Source organism: Delphinapterus leucas, chromosome 5 (genome assembly GCF_059928025.1).
Source record: "Delphinapterus leucas isolate spDelLeu-1000000601 "Yukka" chromosome 5, BTC_Dleu_Yukka2, whole genome shotgun sequence".
In the NCBI taxonomy this organism is placed as follows: Eukaryota; Metazoa; Chordata; class Mammalia; order Artiodactyla; family Monodontidae; genus Delphinapterus; species Delphinapterus leucas.
In genome coordinates, this window is record NC_143133.1 from 112699497 (window position 1) to 112717550 (window position 18054).

The following is an 18054-nucleotide window of genomic DNA, read 5'->3' on the forward strand; positions in this document are numbered from 1 at the left end:
CCAAAGGAGAAAGTGATTGACACTGCTTCAGAGGATCAGGGAAGTCTTCATGGAGATGATGCGTATCTGGCACGATGGGGCAAGGTAGAATTTCACTGGGGAAGGACATAAAGGCAAGAGGAACAGTATGTGCAAAGGTGTATAGCTAAGCAAAACATGGTTCTTTCGAAGAATTGTGAGTAGTCAGTAAGACTAGAACAGAGGGAAGTGGCATAGGTGAAACTAGCTAGTTAGGAAGAGGCCTGATCAGAGGGGGCTTTGTTAAACAGTTCATACCTGGGAGTTCCCTGGTGGCCTAGTGGTTAGGATTCTGGGCTTTCACTGCTGTGGCCTGGGTTCAATCCCTGGTCAGGGAACTGAGATCCCGCAAGCTGCGCAGCATGGCCAAAAATATAAAATTAAAAAAAAAAGTTCATACTTTATTGTACAGAGAGTATGAGCCATTGAGCAATTTAAAGTAGCAGAATGAAACAGTGTTTGTTCACATTTGAGAACTGTGAAGGATGGACTGAAGTGAGGCAAGATTAGAGGTAAAGAAATGAGTTAGGAGATATGCAGTAATTCAGGTGAGCACTGATATAAGGGAGAATTTTAATAAACTTTCAAAATGTTAGTATCAGTCTTTGGGAGATACAGATGTACTTCACTGCTACAGTATGGTTGGTGGTAGATGGCTTTGCAAAATTATTATTTTATCTTTGGAAATGCTGGTTCAATATTTCACTCAGATTAAAGTTGAAATGTATTTAGTAGATTCAGCTTAATTGAATACGCATCAGAAAACAATTCCACAGTTCAGCACAATTGTCAGTCTCTGCCCAAGAGACTGGAAAAACTAAAGGTCAGATTTGTGTGGTTGCCGGCATGATAACAGAGTCTTATTATAATAATTTAATCATTTAATTTCATAAGCATCAAATGCATACCATGTTGGGAAAGAAGGTTAGGAGAAAAATAGGTACATTTTCTATGTTTGACTCTATACGTGATATTTTATAAGCCGACAAAAATAAGGGATTTGATGAGGCTGTATTTTGTGAATACCTAGAACATACTTTCCACTTGATCCATATCTTCTACCAAGACATTGCCTTTATGAGTTAATTTTGAGAGGCATAATTGGGTGGTGTAAGTTCTATTTTTCTTAAAAAAAAAAAACAAACCTGACGAAATTTTTATTTTCTTTTCATGCTATAACTGACAGTTATGATCATTGAGTTAAAGAATTTCTGAGTTGAATAGCAATATGTGCTTTGGAGAAAATAAAACAGCAATATAATAAATAGATCAAGGAGGGCCTCTCGTGGGAAGTGAAATTTGCACTGACATGTAAATGTTAAGAAGAATCCACTATGCAAAGATTTCAGAGAAGAAGCTTCCTGACACAGGGAACACCTAGTTCAAAGGCTCTAAGCTAACTGGTTTGACATGTTTGAAGTTCAGAAAGAAGGCTAGTGTGGCTGGAGAGTTGTAAGGAGGTTAAGTGGTAGAAGATGACATTGGAGATATAATTAGACATGGGTCAGATTATGTGAACTCTGGTAGGCCTTGGAAAAGAATTTGGATTTTAAGTACAAAGAGAAATCACTAGAGATATTAAGCAGGGAAGCGAGATGATCTGATACAGAATTTTTAAAAGATGTTTAGGTTAACTGAGTTATTATATGAGTTAATAAATATTTCATGATTTAATATATATAAAATGCTTAGAAATGTGCATGGCACATATTAAATGTGATATCAGTGTTTGCTATTATTAATTTATTGATATGGGTTAATCTTTTAGATATGTTAAATGAAAAGAAAAATGCAAAGTGTAGAAGTATGTATAATATGCCATCATTTGTGTAGAGAGGAAAAAAGAATATATATATTTGCTTATATCTGTGCAAGGGTATGTAAGATACTGATAACTTGGATTATATTTGGAGAAGGCAACTAGATGCTGGGGGGAGAGAGACTTCACCATGTTCTTTTTTGTACCTTGTGAATTTGATCTAAAATGAATATACTACTTAGTCCAAAAATAAAACATAAATTAAATCTGTTTTGCTTAAATTTTTTGAAAACTCCACACTTTATTTTTTTAATTAGTATACATTATTATGATTTTAATCAGGAAAAACAATACCAGATAGTTTTCCGTTATCTGGAATGGCTGGATGATATAGGATTTCCAGATAAATTTGCTGAGGAGCAAAGAGTAGGTGGATTCAGGCTTTTACAGTGTAAAAGAGTAGTGTGAAGAACACTTAACAGAGGCCTTCATAGGAGGTAAGGCAGCTGACTGAGAAATGTGGAATGTGATGAGAATTCAGGGGAGCTTCTACTTCATGAGGTACAAAAGTGATTAAAGGGGATTCCACAGTGATTTTCTTGGTGACCTGAACTAAAAGGGCAGTGGCTGTACTGGTTCTAAGGCAAGGGGGCATCCCTATGTCACCGGGTCCAGTTGCTGGCTATAATACCCTATGGGTCAATGGTGGGCCCCACGTTTTTCGGTGAGTAACTCAAGGACATTCTCTTCCCCTTTTCATATACAAAAAGGAAAAAGGGAATCTGATAATTGGGATGCCCAAAGGCAGGTGGGTTTATCAAACTCTCCTTTAAGGCCTTGATGGCTATGTCCTCCTGTTCTTCTCATAAAATTGGGTCAGGGCTGTTATCATTAAGTAAAACATAGAGAGGCTTTGGCCATAAAACAGAAATTTGGAGTCCAATTTCAGCAATAACCAACTAGCCCGAGAAAACCTTGCAGTTGGCACTTAAGGGTTTTGGGAAACTTAGGACACCATGAAATCTATTGGGATCTAGGTGTAGCCCTTGTTCTGATATCAGATGCCCTAAATATCAAACCTGAATTTGGGCCAACTGCAATTTTTCTTTGGCAATCTTATGTCCCATTAAGGCTGAAAGCTTTAGCAGGTGGATGCCATTTTCCTGTGAGGAAGCTCTAGAAGGAGAACAAAGAAGCAAATCATTCACATATTGCCACAAAGTAGAACCCCTAGGGAGTTTTATATCCTCCAGATCAGCTTTTAGCATTTGTGAGAAAACAGGACTCTCAGTAAAACCCTGAGGCATTACTATCTAGGTGAATTGTATTTCTTTCCAAGTGAAGGCAAAAAGGTGTGGGCTTCAACTGGAATACTAAAGAATGCACTGCATAAATCAATTACAGTTAAGAATTTACTCATGGTAGCAATGGGCATTAGTAACATATGAGGGTTAGGAACAACAGGGTGTCCAGGGATAAATAACACTGTTGTTTATTGCTGGTAGGTCCACCCTTAGGTTTTCTCACCAGTAAAATGGGAGAGTTACAGGGACTAGTAAAAGGGATAAAGAAGCCTTGAGCCTTGTAATCTTATATTATGGGCTTTATGGCTTGAAAGACTTTCTTACTTATAAGGTATTGATTAATTCCGGGAAGAGGTTTTGAGGGGTCTGTTTGAATCTTGATGGGAGGTGTGCTGTGAATTTTGTTAACGTCAGTTGGAGATTTTGCCCATAAGGAGGGTGGTAGCTGATAATAGGGACAAATGATCAGTGTTTCTGGAATCTGCTCTACCATCAAAGATGGAACAAATAAAAGATGTCAGAGGGTCATTTAGTTCACCTGGTTGTTTATTCTGATGACTACCGTCAGTTTCTAAAATTATTTTCCCCTTTTGGGAGAAATTCCGGCATGATAATTCTCTAAGAAGTTTTGACCTAATAAATGAATAGGGGTGGATGAACTGAGGGAAAAAAAAAGTGTCCAACTCTCAAAGGGCCTAAACAAAAGGGAACGAGTTCAGAGACAGGAACCTCTTGAGGATCATTAGAGATTCCCACTATTTGAATTGTTTTAGTTCTCTGGGGCAGGGGCTGTTTTATAGTAGTGGGGTTTAGAGTGTGGCTCCAGTGTCAGGACTGGAAGAGATTCCTTCCCAGTCTAGAGAAATGTTTCTCCAAACTGATTGAGAGCATTGGGAAGAGCCCTGTAGTTCCTCAGAACCCTGTCATTGAGAATTGGGAGGACGTTGGAGAGGCTGGTTAGAGGGCTGAAGGCACCTGAAACGCTTAAATTTGTAACAGTGTTTTTTCCAATGTCCTGACTCTTCGCAATAATAGTAGAAACTAGGAGGGTTTTGGTTCTGTTTAGGAGTCTTCATTTGCTGTAATTGAAAATTAAGAATTTAGGCGGTCTTCCTTTGAGGTGACTCATCTAAAATGCCAGAGAACTGGTTTACCAGATTAACTAAATCTGGAGTGAACATAGTTTCCCATTGCATCCTGGTCCTTTTTATTAGACGGGAAGGGTCCCAGTTCAGTCCATTAATAAACATAGTTAAAAACGACCTGGGTGGAATCAATATCTGAAGGAAGACCAGAATTTTCTTCAAAAACAATTAGAAGTTGATTGTAGTAATCATAAACAGGTTCATCAGACTTTTGTCTGCAAGTCTGAATTCTGTTCCAATCAACAGACTGGAAAAGCCTCAGGAATTGCTCGATGAAGTTGCCTAGCGATTGTTCAAGCCTGGTCATATGATAGTAAGTTGGTGGACTGGTCTCCCAGTTGTAATTCTAGAGAACATTCAGGATTTTTCCAATTAGCAGTTTTCAGTTGCTGGGCCTGGCCGTCACCAAAAAGCTATGAACTAGTTGATAGGAGTCAGAGAAACCAGGTTGATAAGTTTTAATGACTGTGTTAAATTCCTCAGCAAATATGTGAGGATCTTCAGTTACTTTGGGAAAATTTTGAATATGGCTTGCGGTTCAGTTTTGGTCCAGGGAAATACGAAATTAAGGGTCTAGCCTCTGAATCCTTAGAAGGCTTAATATTAAAGGGGCAGGTTCTGACAAGTTCAGAGGAAAAGGGAGTTGGGAAAGTTTAAGAGAAAAGGGGAAGGTTAGTGAGAGAATTAGTATGGGGGAATTGAAGGAATAGAGGAGGTGTAGGCAGCCCAGAAGGGAAGGAGGAAGATGGCGCCAGAGGTGGAGTCTGGCCACCAGCAGCTGAGGGAGGGAGAGAAGACGATGCCTGAGGTGGCGCCTCAGACAGCCAAGGAAGATAGAGCCTGAGGCTCCAGGAGCCATTGTATCTTTCTTTAATCATTTGTTCGCCTCAGTTAATCTTAAAATTTTATTTTGCAGAGAGGCAATTTTAGACCCCTGATAATGTTGAGAAGCTTCAAAATACCAATCAAACTAAGCATTGCACTCAGTTCTGGAAAGTTTTGAGCTATTGTAGTCCAATTCAGTGCTAAGGAAATTAAGTTAGGGATTTCAAAAGTTCTTTGTAATAGCCATTTCTATTCTAAATTGCTTTTGGTCAAGTTGGTCCATTTAGTTAGAAATGTGCCTGAGGAAGGACCTTGGCTTTTAAACAAAATCATCTGGAGTCCTCCTAGGGGGTGGGTACCCTCAAAATGTTTAGATAACTAGGATCCCATTTCTCAGTTTTTCTCTGGAGTAAAAGAACAATTTCCAAACAGCTTACAGCACAAACTGCTCAATTCAAACAGCTTGCAGGCTAATCCCAGCCAGTTCGAAGAAGACAGCTTGGTTTTAGAAGGAGCCAGGCCAAAGACTTTTACAGCCAATTTCCATAGGACAGCCCCTTCCAAAGGAGGAGGATGAAGAAAACTGGAACAGTTTCAGAGAAACAGCCCCTGTTCCCGAATGAATGGGCCAAAGGTGTTTTCAGTCAGATTTGGTTGAAACAGTCTGATCTCAAAATTAGACTGACCTGCCAAATGAGTACTCATATACAAAACAAAGCCTTAACCAAAGAGATGAAACCTTAAAATAGATCCCGAATAAAGCCTGGAGAGCTTCAAATGCAAAGAGGGCGTGTGCTGAGATCCAAGAGAAAGACTTTCAAACTCCAGGGTCAGTGAGAAAGCAGTGAGTGACAGTGGGTTCAGTGGTGGGTACTGCACCTGTTTGCTTACCAGCCTTGGAACCATTGGGGGTCTTTTCTCGTCCCCGTAGAGGCCACCAACATGTTGATGTGAAATAAATAGTCTGCCAGATATTGCTCCAGCAAAGATGGGTTTACTTAGGATCAGCAGAGAATTGCAATTCAGAGTCTGCAACCATGGCAAGCCAAGTGCAAGTTTCCACACTGAAGGGAAGTAGCACACTTTTACAGAGAGGAAAAGGAAGTTGGGGGGGCTATAGTAAACAGAGCGGCCGTGGCTTTTCATTGGCTGAGTCCTTGCCAAGAAAGGAGACTTTCTTCTTCTTCTTGGGCTCAGTTATGGTCACAGGGTGTGAGAACTTCCCCTTCTGGTCTCCCACATCTGTTTAATTGAGATTTCTGTTTATTAATTTTTTATGCTTCTGAGAAGTGAGGTCTGGTTAAGAGGATTGAAGAGTTTTGGTTAAGTTAAATTTCACAGTACTCACTATCCTCTTTATCAAACTTTCTGGACAAATATATGTGGTAATTTTGTATTTTGAATATATGGCTCTTTCTTTATCATGAGAATTTATTGTCACTCGTGGTGCTTTCAGGATTTGGAGTGGATCAATTACGAGATGACAATCTAGAAACTTATTGGCAGTCAGATGGCTCCCAGCCTCATTTAGTGAACATCCAATTCAGGTAATACATTTTTGAATTTTTCAATTTGTATAGGTTAAAAGTAGACAAAGAAATTGATTTTATTTACATAAAATTTAAAGAAATATAGAAATTATATTGAAATGCACTTAACTCTGCTTTTTATAAGCCTTAGAGATTACTTTTCGACTCAACTAGATTATGTTTTAAGTTTATTGTCTTATCCTTTATGAATTCTTTTTTTATTTAATCAACATTTTTTTATTGAAGTATACTTGATTTACAATGTTATGTTAATTTCTGTTGGACAGCAAAGTGATTCAGTTATACATATATATACATTCTATTTTTAAATATTCTTTTCCATTATGGTTTATCATAGGATATTGAATATAGTTCTCTGTGCTATACAGTAGGACCTTGTTGTTTCCTTTATGAATTCTTTGTGGTACTTTACACAGTTCCTTTTATGTAGATATTTCTCATATATACTTTTCAATATGATTTATTTCAGAAAAGTATGCTTTGCTTATGACCCAATGCAATGCCTTAATGCATTGCGTTAAGTACACCAGGAGTGATGATAAAAATTTTATTCTAACTTATTACTTCTAAGGACACTTTCAGTTTTGAAATGCTTACTTTTAGGGGGAAATGGAGAACCGCCATATGTTTGTCATTTGCTTTGAACTTATTGACAGATGGAAACCAGTTAACTTGCTTATCTTGCTCCATTTACACCATCTATTTTAACATTCTGTAGCATTGTATTTCTAGTTTGTTTTTATTGTCCTAGGATACAGATCAGCACATTTCTTATGAAAAAGCCCAATAGCAAATATTTTAGGCCTTGTGTGCTAGCTGGTCTGTGTTGCAGCTACTCATTAATGTCATTATAGCATGAAAGCAGCTGTAGGCAATGCATAAAGACTGAATTTAGCTGTTATAATTAAACTTTATCTTACAAATGTAGGTGGTGGGCAGGTTTCAGCCAGTCGGCTGTAGTATGCCAGTTCCTGTCCTAGGGTATTAAATATGTATACACCAGAAATGAAGGTAACAGCTAATATTTTTTTAAAGACTTTAAATACCAGATATTTTGCTAAATGCCTTCCCTATTTATTTCCTTTAGCCTTTACAGCTATTTTTATCTTTATTTTGTAGTCTTAGAAGCAGAGATTTAGATAAATCTCTTGTAACTTGCTCTAGGTATCTCATATAAGTTGAATCATAAAATATTTGTCCTTTTGTTTCTAGCTTAACTTAGCATAATGTTTTCATGGTCCGGCCATGTTGTAGCATATATCAGAATTTCATTCCTTCTGAATAATATTCCATTGTATGTATGTAGCACATTTTGTTTATTATCAATGGACATTTGGATTGTTTCCATCTTATGGCTATTGTGACTAATGCTGCTATGAACATGATGGACAAATATCTATTTGAGTCCTGGCTTTCAGTTCTTTTGCACATATACCCAGAAGTAGAATTGCTGGATCAAATGGTGATTCTATGTTTAATTTTTCGAAATACCACCATACTGTTTTCCACAGCAGCTGCACCATTTTACATCCTGAACAGCAATATACAAGAGTTCTGATTTTTCCACATCCATACCAACACTTGTTTTCTATTTTTTGATAATGGCCATTGTAATGGGTGTGAAGTGGTATCTCATGGTTTTGATTTGCATTTCTCTAATGATTAGTGATGTTGAGCCTCTTTTCATGTGCTTATTGGCCATTTGATATCTTTTTTGGAGAAATGGCTAAGTCCTTTGCCCATTTTTGAATTGGGTGTTTTGGTTTTTTGTTGATTTTTAGGAGTCCTATATGTATTTTGGATATTAGTCCCTTATCAGATACATGATTTCCAAATATTTTCTCCCATTCTGTGGATTGCCTTTTTATAAAAGTGCTTAATTTTGATGAACTCATTTTGTCTATTTTTTATGCCTTTGTTGTCATAGATCCTTGTTTAATTTTTAAATCCTTTTTTATAAGTTACTGGTTTTGAGTTACTAATATTTTGTTGAAAAGTTTTATGTTTATATTCTTGAGGGATACTAGTTTATCGTTTTCATTTATTGTAATATCTTAGTCTGATTTTATTAATGGGTAATATTGGCCTGATGAAATGAGTTGGGAAGTGTTTCTGCCTCTAGTTTTCTTTTTCTTTTAACCATTTTTTTTAAGTTGAAGTATAGTTAATTTACAATGTTGTGTTAGCTTCAGGTGTACAGCAAAGTGATTCGGTTTTACATATATATATATATATTCTTTTTCAGATTCTTTTCCATTATAGGTTATTACAAGACATTTAATATACTCTGTGCTATATTGTAGGCCCTTGTTTATCTATTTTATACATAGTAGTGTATATATGTTAATCCCAAACTCCTAATATATCTGCCCTCCCCTCCCCCCCAACCCCACTATCCCCTCTGGTAACCATAAGTTTGTTTTCTATGTCGATAAGTCTATTTGTTTTGTAATTAAGTTCATTTATATCATTTTTAAGATTCCACATATAAGTGATATCATATGATCTTTGTCTGACTTACTTCCCTTAATATAATAATCTCTAGGTCTATCCATGTTGCTGCAAATGGCATTATTTCATTCTTCTTTATGGCTGACTAATTTTCCATTGTGTATATATACCACATCTTCTTTATCCATTCATCTGTCTTTAGATATTTAGGTGGCTTCCATGTCTTGGCTATTATAAATAGTGCTGTAGTGAACATAGGGATGAATGTGTTTTTTTTTTTTTTTTTTTTGCGTTACGCGGGCCTCTCACTGTTGTGGCCTCTCCAGTTGCGGAGCACAAGCTCCGGACGTGCAGGCTCAGCGGCCATGGCTCACGGGCCTAGCTGCTCCGCGGCATGTGGGATCTTCCCGGACCAGGGCACAAACCCGTGTCCCCTGCATTGGCAGGCGGACTCTAAACCACTGCGCCACCAGGGAAGCCCTGAATGTATCTTTTTGAATTACAGTTTTCTCCAGATATATGCCCAGAAGTGGGATTGCTGGATCATATGGTAACTCTATTTTTAGCTTTTTAAGGAACCTCCATACTGTTTTCCATAGAGGCAGCACCAATTTACATTCCCACCAACCGTGTTAGGAGGGTTCCTTTTTCTACACACCCTCTCCAGCATTTATTATTTGTAGATTTTTCTAATGATGGCCATTCCAACTGGTATAACGTGACACCTTACTGTAGTTTTGATTTGCGTTTCTCTAATAATTAGCAATATTGAGGATCTTTTCATGTGCCTGTTGGGCATCTGTGTGTCTTCTTTGGAGAAATATCTGTTTAGGTCTTATGCTTACTTTTTGATTGGGTGGTTGTTTTTCTGTTATTAAGCCATATGAACTGTTTGTATTTTGGAAGTTAATCCCTTGTTGGTAGCATCATTTGCAAATGTTTTCTCCCAGTCTGTAGGTTGTCTTTTCATTTTGTACATGGTTTCCTTTGCTGTGCAAAAGCTTTTAAGTTTAATTAGGTCCCTTTTGTTTATTTTTGTTTTTATTTCCATTACTTGAGGAGATGGATCCAAAAAAATCTTGCTGCGATGTATGTCAAAGAGTGTTCTGCCTATGTTTTACTTTAGGAGTTGTACAGTATCTGGTCTTACATTTAAGTCTTTAATCCATTTTGAGTTTATTTTTGTATATGTTGTTAGAGAATAGTCTAGTTTCATTCTTTTACATGTAACTGTCCAGTTTTCCCAGCACCACTTATCTTTTCTCCATTGTATATTCTTGCCTCCTTTGTCGCAGATTAATTGACCATAAGTGCATAGGTTTATTTCTGGGCTTTCTATCCTGTTCCATTGATCTATATGTCTATTTTTGTGCCAGTACCATGCTATTTTGATGACTGTAGCTTTGTAGTATAGTCTGAAGTCAGAGAGTGTGATTCCTCCAGCTCCATTCTTCTTTCTCAAGATTGTTTTGTCTATTCGGGGTCTTTTGTGTTTCCATGCAAGTTTTAAAATTTTTTGTTCTAGTTCTGTAAAAAATGCCATTGGTAATTTGATAGGGATCGCACTGAATCTGTAAATTGCCTTGGGTAGTATGGTAATTTTAACAATATTGATTCTTATAATCCAAGATATCTTTCCATCTGTTTGTGTTGTCTTCAGTTTCTTTCATTAGCATCTTATAGTTTTTGGAGTATAGGTCTTTTGCCTCCTTAGGTAGGTTTATTCCTAGGTATTTTATTCTTTTTAATGCGATGGTAAATGGAATTGTTTCCTTAATTTCTCTTTCTGATCTTTCGTTGTTAGTGTATAGGAATGCAAGAGATTTCTGTGTATTAATTTGGTATCCAGCAACTTTACTGAATTCATTGATTAGCCCTAGTAGTTTTCTGGTAGTGTCTTTGGGATTTTCTATATATAGCATCATGTCATCTGCAAACAGTGACAATTTTACTTCTTCTTTTCCAATTTGTTTTCCTTTTATTTCTTTTTCTTCTCTGATTGCTGTGGCCAGGACTTGCAAAACTATGTTGAATAAAGGTGGTGAGAGGGGGCATCCTTGTCTTGTTCCTGATCTTAAAAGCTTTTAGCTTTTTACCATTGAGTTTGATGTTAGCTGTGGGTTTATCATATATGGCCTTTATTACATTGAGGTATGTTCCCTCTATGCCCACTCTCTGAAGAGTTTTTATCATAAATGGTTGTTGAATTTTATCAAAAGCTTTTTTGCATCTATTAAGATGATCATATGGTTTTTATTGTTCAATTTGTTAATGTGGTATATTACATTAATTTGTGGATATTGAAAAATCCTTGCATCCCTGAGATAAATCCCACTTGATCATGGTGTATGATCCTTTTAATGTATTGTTGGATTCTCTTTGCTAGTATTTTGTTGAGGATTTTTGCATCTATGTTCATCAGTGATATTGGCCTGTAATTTTCCTTTATTGTGGTATCTTTGTCCAGTTTTGGTATCAGAGTGATGGTGTCCTCATAGAATGAGTTTGGAAGTATTCCTTCCTCTGCAATTTTTTGGAATAGTTTCAGAAAGGTAAGTGTTAACTCTTCTCCAGATGTTTGGTAGCATTCACCTGTGCAGCCATCTGGTCCTAGACTTTTGCTTGTTGGGGGTTTTTAAATTACTGATTCAATTTCAGTACTGGTAATTGGTCTGTTCATATTTTCTATTTCTTTTTGGTTCAGTCTTGGGAGACTGTACCTTTCTAAGAATTTGTTCATTTCTTCTAGGTTGTCCGTTTTATTGGTGTATAATTGCTTGTAGTAGTAGTCTCTTATGATTCTTTGGATTTTGTGGTGTCAGTTGTAACTTTTCCTTTTTCATTTCTGATTTTATTGATTTGGGCCCTCTTCCTTTTTTTCTTGATGAGTCTGGCTAAAGGTTTATCAATTTTGTTTATCTTTTCAAAGAACCAGTTTTAGTTTCATTCATCTTTTCTATTGTTTTTTTTTTAAGTCTAAAAAGATTCGTATAGAACCACTATTGTTTCTTGCTTAGATATTTGATAAAATTCACCATTGAAGCTATCTGTTCCCAGAGTTTTTTTTGTGTGAAGTTGTTGGGTTTTTTAATTAAACATAAAACGTCTTATTTCTTTAATTGATTTTCTATTCTTGAATCAGTTTTTTTTTGCCATAGCACAGATTTTCTCTTTAATTACCAATTTTTCTCCCATGTTCATTGAGACATTTCTCCCCCCAGAAAAATATAGTTTTTTTATGCCTCAGTTGTCAGCAGATTTTTTTATTTTTTTAATTTAATTTTTATTTTATATTGGGGTATAGTTGATTTACAATGTTGTGTTAGTTTCAGGTGTACAGCTAAGTGACACAATTATAAATATATATATATCCATTCTTTTTCAGATTCTTTTCCCATATAGGTTATTACAGAATATTGAGTAGAGTTCCCTGTGCTATACAGTAGATCCTTGTTGATTATCTATTTTATCGAATCAGTTTTGATAATTTGTTTTTTTCAAAGAACTTGTCCATTTTATCAAAATTATCTAATTTATTGACCCAAAGTTGTTACTAGTATTCAGTTATTACAATATTGTGATTTATAAGAAGAATACATGGTTATTCAGATGTTTCATATATACTTGGTCTTCGTTCATAGTTCCTGGCTCACAGCTCCCCAAACCCTTGGAATTTCCTGAATTTTAAGAGCAATGGGATAATATTTGACTTCTTGCTCTCAGGCTCTTGAAAACACTTTAGGGACGGTGACTTTTGGATTCCACTCAAGGGTGGGAGCTGGTTGTGGGGAGAACCAGCCATGTGATTAGCAGGTTGGAACTTTCAGTTCCACCCCCTGATTTCCAGGGAAGGGAGACAATGTTTTCCAGTATGTTCACATTATTATTTCCTATTGCATATACTCTTCTTCAGCTTTGCTACTACTTAATCAAGAGACGACATCTATGTCTCCCCTCTTGAAACTGGTCAGGCCTTTGTGGATTTCTTGTATAATAGAGTATGAACGTTATGATACTGTTATTTCTAAGGCTTGATCATAAAAGGCAATCTGCCTTGTTCTCTCTTTTATGTGATTCTTTCCCTTGATACCCATCTACGATGCTGTGAGAAAACCCACATCAAATGGAGAAGCCCATAAAAAAAGTGAATCAAAACCCAAGCTCTCAGCTAGGCTCCCAGCTGACAAGTATCACCAGCTTACCACCATGTTAGTGAGCCGTCTTGGAAGCAGGTCCTTCACCTCTCAAGTCAAATAGCCACGCCCAGTGCTGTGTGGAGCCTTCCCTTCTGGGCCCTGCCCGAATTCCAAATTCATAAACAAAATAATGATTATTTTTTTAAGCCACTAAGTTTTGAGGTGGTTTGTTATATAGCTATAGGTACATATTTATGTTTTCTCTTTTTAAATTATTATTTTTTAATTCCATCATCTCAGTCTTTTCTATATCTGTCTTAATTGACTCATTTTTCCTCATTATGGGTCATATTTTTCTGATTCTTTGCAGTAATTTTTGATTAGATGCCAGATATAGTAAATTTTACCATGTTGAGTGTTGGATTTTGTTTTATAAAGACGATTAGACTTTGTTCTGGCAGGCAGGTAAGTTCTTAAGAATCAACTTGATCTTTTTGAGGCTTCATTTTAAGCCCCTTTACTGTGGTCTAGAGTACCCTTTACTCTAGGGTAGAAGTCAGCAAACTTTTTGTAATGGGGTAGATAGTAAATATTTTAGGCCTCGCAAACTATGTTTTAAGCTGTGGCAACTGCTCAGCTTTGCTGTTGTAGTGCAAAGGCAGCTATGGACAGTATGTAAGTGAATGGGTGTTGCTTTGCTTCAATATTACTTTTTTTACAAAAATAAGTGGTCGGTCACATTTGGCCTCTGAGCTGTGGTTTGCTGATCCCTGCTCAAGGGCAGCAAGCCTCCAGTTTTTTTTGGTTTCAGTACCACTTTAAACTTTTATTGAGGTCTCCAAAGATCTTCTGTTTACTTTTTATATCCTCTCAGTATTTACCATATTGGAAATTATAGCTGAGGAATTTTAAAGTATCTATTTATTCATCTAAAGTTAAATAATTAACCTATTATTATGTTAACATAAATACCATTTTTAGATGAAAAATAACTGTCTCTTCCAAAACAAAAAGTAGTGAGAAGAGTGTTATTGTTTTACTTTTTTTGTGAATCTCTTTAGTGTCTGGCTTCAGAGGAGACAGCTGGAGTCACACATATGCTTCTTCATTAAATCTTTTACAGTATCCCGTGTCAGATCACATCTGGAAAACTCCACTGTATACTCATAAAAGAATGATTCTGAAAAAGGCAAGTAACATCTTAGTGTTATTAGGAAAATAGTTGTGACCTTGTTGATGCCCTGAAAGGATCTTGAAATCCCCTACAGATCCCCCATAGATCCCCAGACCACTCTTTTTTTTTTTTTTTTTTTTTGCGGTACGTGGGCCTCTCACTGTTGTGGCCTCTAACGTTGCAGAGCACAGGCTCCGGATGCACAGGCTCAGCAGCCATGGCTCACAGGCCTAGCCGCTCCGTGGCATGTGGGATCTTCCCGGACCGGGGCACGAACCCGTGTCCCCTGCATCGGCAGGCGGACTCTCAACCACTGCGCCACCAGGGAAGCCCCCCAGACCACTCTTTAAGATCACTTCTCTTGGGCAAGATTAGACTCATGGAATACAAAGGCTTGATCCTTCTGGGATCTCAAATGAATGTCCTAGACATTTGAGGAGCTATTTGGATTCTCCACTTTGGTTATTGGGAACTCTAATGTTTGCTTACTCTGTGCAAAGCTCTGGGAATTGTTTGGCTTACTGTTTCTCAGTAATTGTTCTTCCCCCAGCAACTGTTCTTTGCGTGTCTTTGTGGAGTTTCACCCTATCTATGCCTGTGTAGATTGGTGTTCAAAGACTCAAGGGGACTCCAGGCAGATTTTTGGAGTTTTTTCTCAGTATAGCTCCTTCCTCAGTTCAGTGAGACTGCAAGATTCTTTTAGGGTTTTTCTCTGCCTGCATAGCAGTTGAGAAATTGCCATCAGTCAGAAAGCCCAGTTATTCATAGGGCTCACCTCATTCGTTTCCTTTCTCTCAGGACTTACAGGCCTTTGCGTCTTGTCATTCAGTGTCTGCAGACGATTGTTCCATATATGTTGTCTGGTATTCTAGTTGTTTATGGTGGGAGGGCAAGTCCTGTAGCACAATGTATGTGCTTCCTTCCCACATGCATTGCCACTGGACAAGCAGCATGATTTTCTAAGCAATATTATTTTTAAATTTTACCATGAGATAAAATTTATAAATAATTTTAAAAGGCTTTATGGAGTAACAGTTTTAACTTTATGGGAGGTCACAGTTTCCTTCTCAAATCTAATGAAACTACATATATAGCATAAGTTATACATATGATTTCTGGGGCTACATAGACACAAGGGTAAGGACCCATGATGTAGCTCAAATTTAAAGAATTATAAACATCTACATGTTACTGTTAAATGGTGTCAATGACAATGCTGGATAAGCTAAGTACAATTAATTAATAGGAAGGTTATAGTAGTTAAGATCATATGAGGCAGGCAGATACATGCGTAAACTACAACACTGCCCACCTACTAGCTTTGTGACCTTAAGCCAGTTATTAACCTGAGTGTTACTTTTTTTTCTTTAATCAGTAAATAGAGGTGATAATAGTTCCTGTATCACAAGGTTAAGGAGTCAATGAGATAATACATATAAAGCATTGCTTCTGGGCCAGACACAGAGTGTTCACTTATTCACTTGCTATTTCTGCTGTTGCTGTTGTGTTTATAATCATTAGTGTTATTATTATTCTTTGCCTCTCTAACCTAACCCTGGTTATCTTGTAGGTTCAGCGACTAAGTTATCCTGAATTTAATAACTTAGAGATGAAATTATTCTAAGCAAAAAGTTTGGTCCTTTAGATCTGCTTTTGTTTAAAAAAAAAAAAAAAGAAAGAAATCCTTAAGGGTAATCTTCATGATCTTTGATCTCTCCATGATAAGAAAGACCTTTCACTGCCTGTTTATGGCTGGTGCATCAGAGAAAAGATCTTTTGTATGCCCTTCAAAATTTCCCCTTCTTTCTTGCCCTTCCCCTCCTGTCTCCTTCCTGGCGCAGCAGACAGAGAAGGATGTCAGTTTGATACCGCTGGCCTCTTTTGAAAACCTGGTAATGGTATTTATCCTGTCAGCAATTCCTGAGTATTTAGCGTTTTACATCTTGATCTGTCTTTATTATTTGAGGAAAAGTCCTTAACTTTCCCCATTCCTTTCTGATGAAAAGCTTGAGCTATAGAAGTTTGGTCCCCTCACTAAGAGCTATAGATCCCCTGCTGTTTTTATAGACTGACTTTTGACACAGGCTACTTCTGTTCAAGGAGCTCGTTATTAAGTGAGTGCCAGTTTATATCAGATCTTAACTTTTAAAGCACGTTTAAATAGACTTCTTTATGGTTTTTTGGTTGATATTTAAATTGTCTGTTTTTTCCCCCAATGACCACAATAATACATGCTTATTTTAAAACATTAATCAGAAAATATAGAAATCATAAAGAAAGAAATAAGTTTCACAACATCAGAATAGTCACTTTTACTATTTTTGTATGATTCTATCTAGACCTTTTTCTATACATATGTAGGTTTATATGACTTTAAAAATTTTTTTGTTTTTCCCAAAATGCAATCCTTTTTTATATTCTGTTTTGTAATCTGCTTTTTTGTCCCTACTGTAACTACATATCTATGTGTACCTTAAATAGTTGTGTAGTACTTCATTAAATTGGGTATATTGTAATCTGTTTAATTCTGTATTGAGATGGACATTTAGGTTGTTTATAATTTTTCAGTAATTTAACTGCAGAACAATAAAGATTTCTCTTCTTCTGCTTTAGAGTAGTTGTCTTATTATTGTCTTTTAATGCATTCTTAGAAGTTGAATTTGTGAGTCAAAGGCTTTGTACCTACTAAATGGCTATGAAAGTAACTTTTTCTAATCAAATTTGGGTATTATCAGTTATTATCATATTTCCCAATATGATAAAAGACTAATGTCTATGTATGTTTTAATTTCTCTTTCTTTGATTATTAGAGATTGAACATATTTTCATGTTTTCTGGCCACTTGCAGTTTTCTGAGATTAATTTTTGTTATGTAGTCTTTGCTTATTTTTCTAAGATATGTATGTTTTAAAAACAGAATTTTATTTCTTGCATTAAGTAATAAGATTATAGTTTCTGTTTTTTTAAACATTTTTCTTTTTGCTGGAATTAGTTTCTCACTTAGCTGTTTTCAAGTAGTAACATAGGAAATTAAGTAATTAACTACTAACTAGTAAAGAAAAACAAGCTTGTTAGAATAATTCCTTTGTCTAAAATACAAATGAGAACTGAAAACTCTTAATGCTTGTTTGCAGTGTAAGGTACCTATTTTGGCTAAACTTTCTTTTTTGCTTACATCTGTTTCTTGACCATGTTCTAGGTAAGAGATGTCTGTAAAAGTATAACATGTGTATCTATTTTTTCATATGTTCTTCATTTTCATCATGGTTAAAATTAAAGAACATGGAAATTATTGATTCAAACACTCATTTTAGCAAACTATATGACTTTTAAAATCAGAAGGTAACATGTTTTGTATATAATCTTTCCACATGATAAAAGGCTTTTTGTTTTTACTTTATTGCTTTTAGAAGAAAAACAACAGTGAAGACATTATGTATTTATGCGGACTACAAATCTGATGAAAGCTATACTCCAAGCAAGATCTCAGTCAGAGTAGGAAATAATTTTCACAATCTTCAAGAAATTCGGGTATGTCTTTAAAATTTTTAAAAATATTTTGTCCTGTAATGTTTGCTCTTTAGAAGATGGTCACTTTTGACATTAAACAGATTAAAATGTTAATATATAAAAGGAAAATTGTTAATATTTTACAGAACATATTTTAAATTTTTTATATTTTTAATTTTCTT

The 18054-nt window shown here is 36.1% G+C and overlaps 1 protein-coding gene across 2 annotated transcripts in view; it reads left to right on the forward strand.

The window, feature by feature from the left end:
* ANAPC10 (anaphase promoting complex subunit 10) overlaps positions 1-18054 on the forward strand; it is an 83765-nt gene that overhangs the window by 10410 nt on the left and 55301 nt on the right. For both annotated transcript variants that reach the window (XM_089912412.1, XM_022599631.2), the window contains exons 3-4: positions 6508-6598; positions 17773-17893. In XM_089912412.1, coding sequence (XP_089768538.1) covers positions 6508-6598; positions 17773-17893 — 212 coding nt within the window. The remainder of the gene's footprint in view (positions 1-6507; positions 6599-17772; positions 17894-18054) is intronic.